At 40.5% G+C, this 14,700-nt stretch overlaps 1 protein-coding gene across 1 annotated transcript in view; it reads right to left on the reverse strand.

Moving 5' to 3' along the window:
* ITGB8 (integrin subunit beta 8) overlaps positions 1 to 14,700 on the reverse strand; it is a 70,858-nt gene that overhangs the window by 33,530 nt on the left and 22,628 nt on the right. The window contains exons 3-4 of the mRNA XM_065399516.1: positions 8,460 to 8,634; positions 832 to 1,078 (exon numbers count right to left, since the gene is read on the reverse strand). Of these exons, the coding sequence (XP_065255588.1) occupies positions 832 to 1,078; positions 8,460 to 8,634 (422 nt within the window). The remainder of the gene's footprint in view (positions 1 to 831; positions 1,079 to 8,459; positions 8,635 to 14,700) is intronic.

Raw genomic sequence — 14,700 nt, forward strand, 5'->3', positions numbered from 1 at the left:
TAAAATGGACTGCTCTTCCTGCAAGCAGTGGACAAAGTAGGTGGCTGCCCAACGAAGTTAGAAGGGAGCATTGCACAACTTTAAACGAGCATGTTCCCTAATTGATCAGCAACATAACAACAAAACAACGTTAACCGGGACGACTTTAAGTGAGGAGTTACTGTATATATGATGTAAAAAAGATTAATATTAATTATTCACAAACAATCTGATTTACATATAAGGGTATTTGGATTTGTTGTGTGGAGTCTTGTTCTGTAGCGGTTATGGACAGTGATCCCCCATCTTACATGCATGTTGAATACAAGGAATAAAGTCTGTGACATGCAAAAATAATTGGTCCAATCCTGTACTTCTCACTTGGGGAAAATGGGGGTTTAGCCAAGTAAGAATGGCAGAAGCAAACCCAAAAGGTTCTTATTTTGTTCGTTAAATAGACTGGGAGAAATATGTATTACAGGGATGAAAGGGAAAATTTCAAGGAAAGCATTTTAACACACAAGTTTTGGAAGTACTGTAACTAGAAAATAAACATGCAAAATAATCGATCACAATATCTGACTGTTTTAAACACAAAAGCATATGTAAAATATACAAAACATATGCCTTGAGCGGTTCTGAAATTTTAAAATAATCACCGAATACTGCGTGAAAGAAGCCTTTTTTTCTTAAGAAAGAGAACACTGCTGGGAAACCAAGCTGATATCAAAGAGAAAGACTCATTGTGAAGTTTTAAAAAAATTATAATGTAGCATAACATGTTAATTAAGTTCTTATTCATACAGTTTTTCTTACTTGGCATTACCCAAATAAACACACAAAATTAAATACCTGCACTGATTATGGATTCTTTCTGGGTGAATGCTAATATAGGGTGACACAGTCTTGTCCACATATGATCCAAATCCAAGTCGAAAATCAAGAGAAATATTTGCCATCTTTTTAGATAAATCAAATCCAACAGAATTTAATTTTTCTATGTTGTTGTGCATAGAAGCTGAGACATCAACTAAATAATAAAGATCCACCGGATACTTCTCTAGAGGATGGACTTTTAACATAAAGCTTGCTTTACCTCCTGGTTAAAAGGAAACAAACAAGTGTATTACATATTTTCAAATGTACCCTTTTAAAAATACTGCAAATTTACCTTTAATGTTGCAGGCACTATAAACATTTGCAGGCAAACAGAAAAAATAAATTAAAAAAGTCAACGAGGGTTTTAAATGTACATCAAAAATAAATCTTAAAGGGCCTGTTATAAAACTTATGTAGCTGGTCTCCTATGTGGGTTATTGTTAAAAATGGGCCTTTTCCTATTATCTTTTAAATTCTTGATTACACAATCCATTTGGCATTATACCAGACAGGAACCATGACTCAAAAACTGAAAGAATTTCAATCACTTCAAGGATGATAGTTTGTAACTGTACCATTTTACTTGGCTAACAAATGGGTCTGGTATCCCCATGAGGGGTGTCTAACTCTATAGGTATTATATATATACACATACCCCAAAGAGAACAGGACCTGAAATGCCTAGTTATGTAGGGCTTCAAGTTTTCCATTACATTAGTGCTAAAGAAGTCAATGAGAAATCTTTCAAGGATTAAAGAAAAACTAAATGTGAGTTTAAGAAGAAAAATCCCTATGCTGACCTCAGACAAAAACAAACACAGGTCACCTTTTATCTCAGGATGTCAAATGTCTGTCTGTCCCACAGAGCCACATTACAATCTCTTATGTAACAAAAATCACTAACCTTTAAAAAGATCAGCCTATTGCATTATTATTTGATGTTTTTGCAATGCCAGCAAAAAACAGCAACATGAATAGACAACTGGGTAGCATTTAAGTTCAACATTGTGAGGGTTTAAATTATTTGTTATTTCACAGCACCCAAAAATATGCTAGACACTTCACAGAATAAATAAGATGGCATGATCCCTTCATAAGTATCTTACAATCTAGTATGACATGACACAGTGAGGAAATAGCAAACCAATAGGGAGGGACAAGTGCAGGATAGAGGTTACAGCAGAGATTATTGTAGCTGCTCAACAAAAGCTAGTGTGCAACATGCTTGACCAGAAGCTATTTAAAAAAAAAATCATAAAAAATGTGGCTACGCATTTATGCCAGATATTAGTCTATAATGACGCTGCTAGGCAAGATCCTCAGCTAGTGTTAATTGGTGAAGTTCCGTTGACTTTAACAGAGCTATTACAATTTACACCAACTGAGGATCTGCCCCATTGAGTTAAAATGAAAATTGCAAATATATCTATTTTAAAGGCAATTTACCTGATGATTTTTTGGGGGGGAGGGTTAAGGGCAGGGAGGGGTATATGTGAACACTTTCCGTCTGAAAATTTCAGCTTTTGTCCATGACCAGCTCTTGTATGAACAAAAGAAAATTTCAGTATGTTGAAACTCCACCTTTATGCTTCCTACTTGCCAATGAAAACATTTTTTTTTAAAATGAACCTCACAGTCTTTAATTTGCAATGCAACTCCCACGATGTAAAATATTTTGTCATAAATAGAGCTTTTATTTTCTTCCACATAAATCCTAGCTTTTCTGATTACGTAAGTGAATCCTAAAAGCCAGGATTAAAAACAAAACAAAAATCCTTCACACACACACACACACACACACTTTTATTCTGCATAACATACCATACAAACGCCACACAGCGAGCCAAATTCCTTTCACAGTTATACCTATGCAACACCACTGGGTATAACTAAGGGCAGACTGTGGCCAATCTATTCAATTCTGAGTCTTAGCACCATAGGCAATTTCAGTCTTATGCCTCTCCTGAGCAAAAACCAGCAGTTGCTCTTACTCTGTGAAACTTTGTAACGTGGACAGATGTTCATTTAGGACTAGGAGGAGATCTCTAAGCTCCTTTTCATTTATAGAAAGCAGATTAATTAAACCAGCTTTTCAGAAGGTTGTGTTGCACATTAGCTCAAAACATTTCAGAGCCCCTAAAATAATTTAATGACAGCTGCTAGAGAGGCCCAGATTCCGAGACCCCTACTCAGCCTGAATTCCACCTTACTCTACAAGTAGTCCTACTGCAGTCAATGGGATTTCTAGAGAAGTAAAGTATGATTCAGTGTGACTAAGGGTATCAGAATGTGACCCACCATTTTAATAATTTGAGGGGTGGAAAAGGTGGACGGCTAACTTTCACTTGTGCTTCACTCCTGCAGTAAGACTTGAAGATGACTCAGATCTTAATTCCCTTAATGCTTTTCTACAGAAGGCCCATCTTCCTCGTTAAATGTGGAATTGTCTTTGTGACGGTGACTATTCTCCTTCTGTAGGCTACAGGGAGTTGAAGAACACATGATCACACATATTTGAGTTGGTCAGACAATGACTTTCCATTCATTCGAGGGCAAGTTTAGGTGTACAGAGGTACCTGGGAAGTTATTCCCTATATCAACTTTGGGCGCCTTTGCAAGCAGATAGTAAATGTGAACAAAAACCAAACAAAATATAGGGCCATCAAGCGATTAAAAGAATTAATCACGATTAATGACGTGATTAAAAAAAATTAATTGCAATTAATCACGTAATAGAATAACATTTATTTAAATATTTTTGGATGTTTTCTACATTTTCAAATATGCTTTTTTCAATTACAACACAGAATACAAAGTGTACAGTGCTCACTTTATATTTATTTTTATTACAAATATTTGCACTGTAAAAAACAAAAGAAAATATTTTTCAATTCACCTAATACAAGTACTGTAGTGCAATCTCTTTATTAGGAAATTCTACAAATGTAGAATTATGTACCAAAAAACCCTATTCAAAAATAAAACAATGTATAACTTTAGAGTCTACAAGTCCACTTGGTCTTACTTCAGCCAATCGCTCAGACAAACAAGTTTGGTTACATTTTGCCGGAGACGATGCTGCCAGCTTCTTGTTCACAATATCACCTGAAAATGAGAACAGGAGTTTGCATGGCACTGTTGTATAAGGCATCGCAAGATATTTACGTGCCAGATGTGCTAAAGATTCATATGTCCCTTCATGCTTCAACCACCATTCCAGAGGACATGCGTCCATGCTGATGATGTGTTCTGCTCGATAACGATCCAAAGCAGAATGGACCGACGCATGTTCATTTTCATCATCTGAGTCAGATGCCACTAGCAGAATGCTGACTTTCTTTTTTGGTGGTTCGGGTTCTGTAGTTTCCACATCTGAGTGTTGCTCTTTTAAGACTTCTGAAAGCATGCTCCACACCTCATCCCTCTCAGATTTTGGAAGGCACTTCAGATTCTTAAACCTTGGGAGTGCTGTAGCTATTTTTAAAAATCTCACATTGGTACCTTCTTTGCGTTTTGTCTTAAAACAAACAACATGTGCTGGGTCATCATCCAAGACTGATATAACATGAAATATATGGCAGAATGTGGGTAAAACAGAACAGGAGACATACAATTCTCCCCAAAGGAATTCAGTCTCAAATTTAATTAATGCATTATGTTTTTAACGAGCATCATCAGCGTGGAAGCATGTTCCCTGGAATGGTGGCCAAAGCATGAAGGGGCATATGAATGTTTAGCATATCTGGGACGTAAATACTTTGCAACACCGGCTACAAAAGTGCCATGCGAACGCCTGTTATCACTTTCAGGTGACATTGTAAATAAGAAGCAGGCAGAAGTATCTCCCGTAAATGTAAACAAACTTGTTCAGCTAATTGTTAAGACAAACAAGAAGTAGGACTGAGTGGACTTGTAGGCGCTAAAGTTTTACATTGTTTTGTTTTTGAGTGCAGTTACGTAACAATAATAATCTACATTTGTAAATTCAACTTTCATGATAAAGAGACTGCACTACAGTACTTGTATGTGGTGAATTGAAAAATATTATTTCTTTTGTTTATCATTTTTATAGTGCAAATATTGGTAATCAAAAATAATAATATAAAGTGAGCACTGTACACTTTTTATTCTGTGCTGTAATAGAAATCAATGTACTTGAAAATGTAGAAAAACATCCAAAGTATTTAATAAATTTAAATTGGTATTCTATTGTATGACCGTGCGATTAATTGTGATTATTTTTTTAATTGCAATTAATTTTTTTGAGTTAATTGCATGAGTTAACTGCGATTAATCGACAGCCCTACAAAAAACCAAAACCAAACAAATCTAAAATCTAGGAATTTTAGCTCATAAATTTATTGTATGGGTTCATAAGTAATACAGATGATGTATCCTCAAAGGAAGATTATTTTTATAGGAGAATCTAAATTTAGAAGATAAAGGAAGAACACAAAACAGACAAGACCAGAAAAAAAGAAGTAGCAATTTTAAGGTTACAGTGCCAAATTCTGCAGTCTCTGGTGAGAGTTTTCCTTAGTCAGGGACCACAGAATTTGGCCATCAGGAACTAGTAAATGAAGGGACATATTAAACATCTAGTTTATCTCCTGCCAGGGCAGCTGTTCCCTATGGTGCACTGTCTACTGCTTTGTCCAATCTAGTTTTCCACCATTCCTCTCAAAAGTCTTTTTACAACCTCAGGGCCGCCATCTACATTACAAAAATAATCCTGTTTGAACATGACTGTGAAACATGGCTGTGGCCCAAATGCATTATAGAAATGTTTCTTCTGGCCTGTGTGAAATACTCCCCACCCAATTAGATTATAAACCTGTTAAGGAACAGTGTTTAAACTCAGGTAACACCCGAGGTTAAAATTCCGCAGTACAGATATAAGAATTATGGTTTGGTCTATTCAGTAAAGAAGAAATATTATTGTAACAAAGTTGAGTTCCAGCCATATTTCACAGCTGTGCTTAAACAAGTTTGTTTTAGTATCATAGATAGGACCTAACAGATATCACCATAAGAAAGTCTCTTCCATATATTCAGCCTAAATCTTCTCTTTCTTCATTTCACTACTCCAAGTTATACCCTCATGTTACAGTACTAGAAATTATGAGTTCTGCAAAATAAACAGGCATATAACATGTCATTCAGATTCTTGTATGAAAATGGGAAAAATAAAATAGGTTTATTGATGCATCCGCTAAGGGCAGCACAACTTACATTGGTCACTCTTCTCTTTGTTCTGACAGAACATGTGTGAGAATATAGCTGTGGGAGATGATTTCATATCACTGCTTCTCCCAAATATGGTCAGTGTTTAACCTAGGTCTATGACAATGAGTTTCTATTATGCACTTTTTTAAATCTACTGTTACGCTGGGTTTCATTCTAGTTGTCCCATCAGTAAAGACTTCCTCCCATTTCTTCATCAGATAAAAGACACGTAAATGTTATAAGCATTGTATCTAAACAGAAGTCTAACTTTGCAGAGTTTATCCAACATATTTATAAGGAATAGCATCTCACAGTTTATAACATTCATTCTCTATTTTTCATCTCTGATCCATGACCCTTGCACTGACAGCCAACATGATCCAACAATACCATTTATTTGGGAAGTACGGATTGCAATATTTTGCAGATAAAGTTGTGTTAATTTGGAAATATGTGGCTTTTCTGAGAGAATAAAGGCATATTTTATAATTGTGACAGGCCATAAACTGAGAGGCAAGGTTCAGTAAGAGAGTGGTGTACCACTTCATTGGGATGCACAGCAGAGGCATATAGTATTATCAATTTTCATTCAATTGTGTTATCTCAGACGTGGTCTGAAACAGTTAAGTAAAATGCAAATTACTGTATTTTTACAGTCATTTGGATTACTTATTAAATATAATACCTATGAAAAAGTCTGTGCATATAAGTGCACATGATCCATTTAATGATTTATGAACCCGAAGTGCACAATAAAGCTGAAGCGTACATAATGGTTTAGATTTTCAAAGGGAGCAAAAAGAAATAGGTGCTAATTCCCACTGAAAGTCAATGGGACTTGGAAGCCTAACTCCCTTAGGCCCCTTTGAAAGTCTCAGGTGATGTCCCAAGCTTCACAACAAGCAACACACACTTTAGCAAAGTGCAACTTTTGAATATGCACATGTGCCAGTGAGGTGAGGAAACATGTCACCTGTGTGAGTTGCATATGAAAATTGTGTAGAAAAAGGAGCAGCTCCCTTTCCTCTAAGGTATCAACATCCCTTTGGTACTATTGTTTTGCAGGTGGGGGTTGAGGCATTGCTACCAGGAAAGAATGTAGCAGGAGTTGCAGCTCTTGCTCTAAAGAGCGTGCACCACTTGGAAACTCATGGACTTTCCCACTGATGACTTCACTGGAAATTAATGCTATTCAGACCAGTACTAATCTCTAATACATGATGTCTATCCCCTTGTGAGAACAGGGGTAGAGTGGATGGCTGTTGGACAGGGATGAGTTGAAACATGGCCACTGAGCTAGCCAAGTGTTTGGGGCTGAAGAAATGGGAAGATTGCTGAGGAACAGTCTAGAGGGACAGGCATTCCAAGCTATGCTCCAGGATCCACAAGGTTGGGGTCATCCATACAGAGCCTTCTTGAGTGTTCATGATTAGAAGACCTACAACCACTGCTCCCATCCATGAAGCCACTAGATTCTCCCCCTTCCTTCTGGACGAGGTAATTTCTGGGGTGTCTTGTGGCTTCTAAGTAGGTATATTTTGTATTATCTTTTCCCTTTCTGGGTAGTTTTCATCAAATGGGATGACATGGTCATATGATATGGCATGGTTTAAATTATATGTGGGAAAAGAACTATATTACAACAATACTACTGAAATTTTAAATTGCATGAGAGTCAGGAAATTCAATGAGGGTTTTTACAACAACTCTATTACTGTACAGTCTTCTATTCTAACACAATATACTCCAGCATTCTCACTCTAGCACTTATGTGCATTAAATTTACACAACAGAAAAAAGCAAAAAATCTTGTATCCAAAAATATCCTAAATGTCTTTTTTGTGTTTGGGCGCATGAACTAGTAAGTCACTTTGTAACAATTTTGTTAGATAGTCAACATTATGGACCAAACAATGTTTTGGTATTTAATTTAATGAGGTGGGTTTCATTCTTCCAATTCTGGGATAATTCAAGCAACAGAATTATAACCTGTTTTTTGAGAGTTTCTGGAACTTAACCTGCATATTTCCAAGTACAAAACTCCATTCTTGACATTAACTTGGTGGATCAGGATGGAAACAGCTAACAAATAAAAATGAAACAAAACACTGCAAAAAGTTTTCACCTTCACCTCCATGTCACTGTTGTGAAACTCAGTGGCAGCCCTAACCCTGAGTTAATGGGCATAGCTGCCAATTTTTAGCTATACCCATAGGAACATTGCAGTTATACTTCTACAAATAGTTTTATAGATGAAAGATAGTTAGTTTCATTCTTCTAAATAATAATTACAGCCATTGCCTCACAGACTGGATTGAAGCGTCCCTGTATTTAGTTTAGATTTAATACAGTAGCAATGCTTTAGATAACCAAACCTGGACGCAGTTGGATTGAAACCTCTCCCGGTGTTACTTGTGTATTTGTCTTGTGGTCGCTGGGTATTGTTACACGAATGGTGGGATTTTCTATAAATTCTGATTGGCAGCCTTTTTTTATTAAATTAAAAACCATGTCACATCGTCCCTTCTGTGTTGCTCCTGCCATGAAATCCTGGTTGAAAAGAGGCAAAAAGTACAAGCCATTTTAAGTTAGAAAATATATAATCTTCAAAGGAAACCAAGTTACCAAATAACAAGTGTTTCAAACAATAGAACATGCTACTATAATTGCAAAGACTGTTGTGCAAGGCCATGGAAACCACATGTTTTCAATAAGGACCAATAACAAGAAAATATTTAAAATAGAAGTTAAAGAAAAATAATTTTAGATTTAAAGGACAAAAAATTTTGAATAGAGAGAGGATTTTGCACTTTTAGAACAAGCTGCCTTTGGAAAAAGGATGGTATGCACTGTCATTATGTCACTGTAAAATTGTTTGTGCTACGTTCACTAACGCAGTTCCACCAAAGTAGTGTGAGCCACACTTACTATTTTACTTCAAAATGTACTGCTCATTTCTCAGAAAAAGTCTACTGGAAATTTTGTTTAAGACAATATTTTCAAAATTAGGACCAATATTTTCAAAATTAGGACCAATATCTATAGTTAAGTTGCTCAACAAGTGGCCAGATTTTCAAGTGTGCTGGAAACTCAGCAGCTCCCACTGAGGCCAGTGGGAACTGCCAGATTTTTGAAAGTCTTTTGTAGGGGGCATGAAGGGTTATTTGAGTATTTGGTGAGGAGGAAGCCTACTACATCTTCCTAGCAGTTGCACAACTGCGGATGAGCTGTACTGTGCTCAAAACAGGGGTGAAGTTCTATGACCCATGCAATACAGGATGACAGACTATATGATTTAATGGTTCCTTCTGGCCCATTAAAAATCTTCAAGCTGCTGAGCCCATCTGTTCCCCCTATATAAGCCATAAGAGACAGTTATGCCAGTATCCTCTTGTTTTGTGGTTGCCTGTGTATGGGGCAGGAAATGTTTTAAATAGGGCTGTCGATTAATCTCAGTTAACTCATGCGATCAACTCAACAAAATTAATCACGATTAATCACAGTTTTAATTGCACTGTTAAATAACAGAATACCAATTTAAATGTATTAAATATTTTTGCATGTTTTTCTACATTTTCAAATACAACACAGATTACAAAGTGTACAGTGCTCACTTTATATTTATTTTTGATTATGAATATTTGCACTGTAAAAAAAGAAATAGTATTTTTCAATTTACTTCATACAAGTACTATAGTGCAATCTCTTTATCATGAAAGTGGAACTTACAAATGTAGAATTATGTACAAAATATAACTACACTCAAAAACAAAATTATGTAAAACTTTAGAGCAGGCAAGTATACTCAGTCCTACTTCTTATTCAGCCAATCGCTAAGACAAACAAGTTTGTTTACATTTACAGGAAATAATGCTGCTGGCTCCTTATTTACAATGTCACCTGAAATTGAGAACAAGCATTCACATGGCACTTTTGTAGCCGGCATTGCCAGGTATTTACGTGCCAGATATGCTAAACATTCATATGCCCCTTCATGCTTTGGCCACCATTCCAGAGGACATGCTTCCATGCTGATGATGCTTGTTAAAAAAATAATGTGTAAAATTTGCGACTAAACAACTTGGGGAGAATTGTATGTCTCCCAGTCTGTTCTACCCGCATTTTGCCATATATTTCATGTTTAGGGTTACCATATTTCAACAATCAAAAAAGAGGACATGGGGTGCCGCCCTAGCCCCGCCCCCTCCCACTTCCCGCCCCCCTCAGAATCCCCCTACCCCCTACCTGTCCCCCCCACCCTAACTGCACCCAGGACCCCACCCCCTATCTAAGTCTCCCTGCTCCCTGTCCCCTGACTGCCCCAACCGCTCTCTACACCCCCTTCTCCTGACAGCCCCCCCCAGAACTCCCGACCAATCTAACCCCCCCGTTCCCTGTCCCTTGCCTGCCCCAACCGCTCTCTACACCCCCTTCTCCTGACAGCCCCCCAGAACCCCGGACCAATCTAACCCCCCCTGTTCCCTGTCCCTTGCCTGCCCCAACCACTCTCTACACCCCCTTCTCCTGACAGCCCCCCCAGAACCCCTGACCAATCTAACCCCCAGTTCGCTGTCCCTTGCCTGCCCCCCCCCCACCAGGCCGAGGGAGAGCTGCGGGCTCCACGTGCAGCCAAACAAATAAGGCGCTGCTCTGCGGGGGAGGAGGGAGCGGGGGAGGGGGAGGGACTCTGGCTGCTAGAGGCCCCAGTGGCTGCGAACGGCTTTCAATCAGGCACAGCCGTCCAATCAGCCGCGCCGTACTCTGCATGAGGGGAAGGGGGAAATCCCGGACATTTCTACCTTATTAGAAATCCCACCCGGACGGCCATTTAAAGCTAAAAAAGCCGGACATGTCCGGGGAAACCCGGACGGATGGTAACCCTAGTCATGTTAGAGCAGTCCTGGATGATGACTCAGCACATGTTGTTCGTTTTAAGAACACTTTCACTGCAGATTTGACAAAACACAAAAATGTGAGATTTCTAAAGATAGTCACAGCACTCAACCCAAAGTTTAAAAGCTGAAGTGCCTTCCAAAATCTGAGAGGGACGAGGTGTGGAACATGCCTTCAGAAGTCTTAAAAGAGCAACACTCTGATGCAGAAACTACAGGGACTGAGTGGACTTGCAGGCTCTAAAGTTTTACATTGTTTTGTTTTTGAATGCAGTTATATTTTGTACATAATTCTACATATGTAAATTCAACTTTCATGATAAAGAGATTGCACTACAGTACTTGTATTAGGTAAACTGAAAATACTATTTCTTTCTTTTTTTTTTTTTTACAGTGCACATATTCATAATCAAAAATAAATATAAAGTGAGCACTGTACACTTTGTATTCAGTGTTGTAATTGAAATCAATATATTTGAAAATGTAGAAAACTTCAAAAAATATTTAAATAAATGGTATTTCATTATTGTTCAATTGCGCAATTAATCCCATATTTACTTCTTTTAATCTCTTGACAGACGTAGTTTTAAATTGTCAAAATACTGGGAGATGTGGATGACAGCAAAAGGGAGCTTTTGTAAAGAAGCTCTCCCTTGTATATAGCTCCAAAACTTTTAGACAGAGGTGGGTTTGGGTTTGTTTCCCCCGCTCTCCAATTCCACAATCTTAGGGATGTGGCTTGCGTGTCAGACTAAGCAAACTATAGAATAGGGGTCGGCAACCTATGGCACACGTGCCAAAGGTGGCACGCGAGCCGATTTTTAATGGCACACCGAGGTCCCGACCGCCGGCCCCGCTCAGCCCGCTGCCGGCCTGGGTGAAGGGAACCCCAGGCCGGTAGCGGGCTGAGCGGAGCCGGCGGCTGAGACCCTGGCTGGCAGGATCCAGTGGCCAGAACCCCAGACTGGCAGCGGGCTGAGCGGGGCCCTGGCCCTGCTCAGCCCGCTGCCAGCCCAGGGTCCCGGCCGCCAGTCTCCCTCAGCCCACTGCTGGCCTGGATGGACGGAACCCCGGGCCAGGAGTGGGCTGAGTGGGGCCAGCGGCTGGAATCCCGACTAGCAGGAGCCAGCGAATGGAACTCCAGACCGGCAGCGGGCTGAACCGCTCAGCCCGCCGCTGCTCTGGCGTCACGGCCGCCGGCCCCGCTCAGCCCGCCGGTGCTCTGGGGTTCCAGCTGCTGGCCCCTTGCCAGCCGGGGTCCTGGCCGCCGGGACCCCGCTGGCAAGGGGCCGGCAGCCAGAACCTAGAAGTGAAAGTAAGGCGGAGCGTGCACGCTCGGAGCCGGCCGATGCTGGGGCGCTCCACTGCGGGTGGAAGCACGGCGCGTGGCGCGCTCCCAGCTGGGGTCCTGCTGGCTGCCGGAACTCTCCTGCAGGCTGGTGCTGGCGGCCCCGTGCACCGGATTAAGCAGCAGGCAGTCAGGCAAGTGAAAGGGGCCGGCGGGAGGCGCGGTGGAGGTGTCCACATCCCAGCCTGTCCTGCTGCCCCTCTCTCGCCACTGTGGCTGGATACCAGGGCACTGCAGGCACGTGCCGTCCCTGCAGCGTGCATAGCTGCGGCCCCTGGGGAAGAAGGGGAAGGGAGCGGCAGGCCAGGGGGTCTTCTGCCGCTGCCCCCCATTTGCCTGCAGATGCAGTGCCCCCACACAGCTGGCCCACAGCTCCCTTGGCAGGAACAGGAACAGCGTGGGGCAGGGACCCATCCACCATCGAGGTAACCTGGCTGCAACCGAGACTGTCCCAGGCCAGTCCCAAGCCCCCGCCCCTCCAGGACTTCCTCCCTACACACACACCCCAACTCCCTGTCCTGAGCCCCTCATGCCACACAACCCTGACTCCTGCACCCCCCATGCTCCCAGCCCTGACTCCTGCATCATCCACATACCCACCCCCTGCCCTGAGCCCCCCGCATCCTAACCCCCTGCCCTGAGTGTTCCCCCCCACACCCACACATCCCCAGCCCCTGATCTCCTCCCCCCGAGGGGGGTTGCAATATGACAGTACCTGTAAGAAATTTAAGTTACTTTCACCCCTGCTGGAACCCCAGACCAGCAGCGGACTGAGCAGAGCCGGAGGTGGACTGAGCGGCTCATCTCGCTGCTAGTCTGGGGTTCTGGCCGCCGGCCCCGCTCAGCCCACTGCCAGCCTGGGGTACCGGCAGCCAGCCTGGGGCTCTGCTCCTGGCCTCGACCCAGCGCTCTTCAGTCACCCCCTGCTGTAGCCCACATTGGAAAACTCAGCAAGGAAAAGCGAGGGCAAAGATCACACTAAACTGATAAGATCTGCATTTTAATTTTATTTTAAATGAAGCTTCTTAAATATTTTTAAAACCTTATTTACTTTAAATACAACAATAGTTTATTTATATAATATAGATTTATAGAGAGAGACCTTCTAAAAACGTTAAAATGTATTACTGGCACGCAAAACCTTAAATTAGAGTGAACTTGGCACACCACTTCTGAAAGGTTGCCTACCCCTGCTATAGAATGAGATGATCTTTCATGGAACCTTACTCCATTAACTTCTCGGGCCACAGATTTTTTAATGGGTTACTTTCACAAACAGGTGGTTTTCAAAGAACAAATTAAATGTATAAGAACTTTTTTAAAAAATATCTAACAGAAGTGGATCAATTAATTTTTGTTTTATTAACAAAGAAATTCAGGCTTTGTTTGCTGAAATTCATAAAATACTCCCACAGTAGCACACACTGTTAACAAAGAAATGCAGAAAACATAAAATGGGAAAGAAAAAGAAAAAGGGTGTGGTTGCAAAAAAAATTCTCCTACACAAAGAGTTTTGAAAGATGGTTTTAACAGGCACAGACAAAATTTAATAATTAGTTTTGATGCCAGGAAGTTTTTCATTTAGTAATATGAGAGCTAGTTGAATAGTTTCAATCTGTGTGTGTTTACATGCAAATAATGTAGCAAATTATCATTTCTGGGGTATGTTAATTGTAGTTTGTGAGTATGGATGCCACCACTTATTTATGAAAGGGTCGACAAATCCAGAATATTTAGTGAATTTTAAACAGGAATGATGATTCATATAAAATATTCATACTGAAAGTGTTATTCATTATTTGCTAGTCACTATCTGAATTCTCTTCAGCAAAAGAATAAAACAAGACAATCATTCAACCGGGGAGTAGAAACAATAACATCCAACTACACATGGCAATGAGAAATAGCACAAGGGTAAAAGACATTGGCCTGTTCTACATTTAAAATGTAGGTTGACATTGCTATGTTGGTCAGAGGTGTGAAAAATCCACTCGAGTGCCGTAGCTATACTGACCTAACCCCCCAGTCTACACGCAGCTACGTCAATAGAAAAATATTCCCATTAACCTAGCTACCATTGTTTAGGGAGGTGGTGTTCATACAGTGATAGGTTATGGGGGCAAAGCTACAGCACTGTACCTACGCCAGTATAGTCCCTAAAGTGTACACATACTCATAGTGAAAGAGAAAGGGTGACATTTGTTCACAAACTACTTGAGGAACACTTGGGGTAACAAATACACTTGTAGAAGTTGCAGTCAGTGCATAAACAGAAAGAGAAAAATAGCACCATCAGTTCTAATTAACAGCTTTAAAACAATCAAATTAGCAATGTTTGTAGTGTATTGAAGAAATATAAAAATATACACTTTAAAA

Source organism: Emys orbicularis, chromosome 2 (genome assembly GCF_028017835.1).
Source record: "Emys orbicularis isolate rEmyOrb1 chromosome 2, rEmyOrb1.hap1, whole genome shotgun sequence".
NCBI classification, from domain to species: domain Eukaryota; kingdom Metazoa; phylum Chordata; order Testudines; family Emydidae; genus Emys; species Emys orbicularis.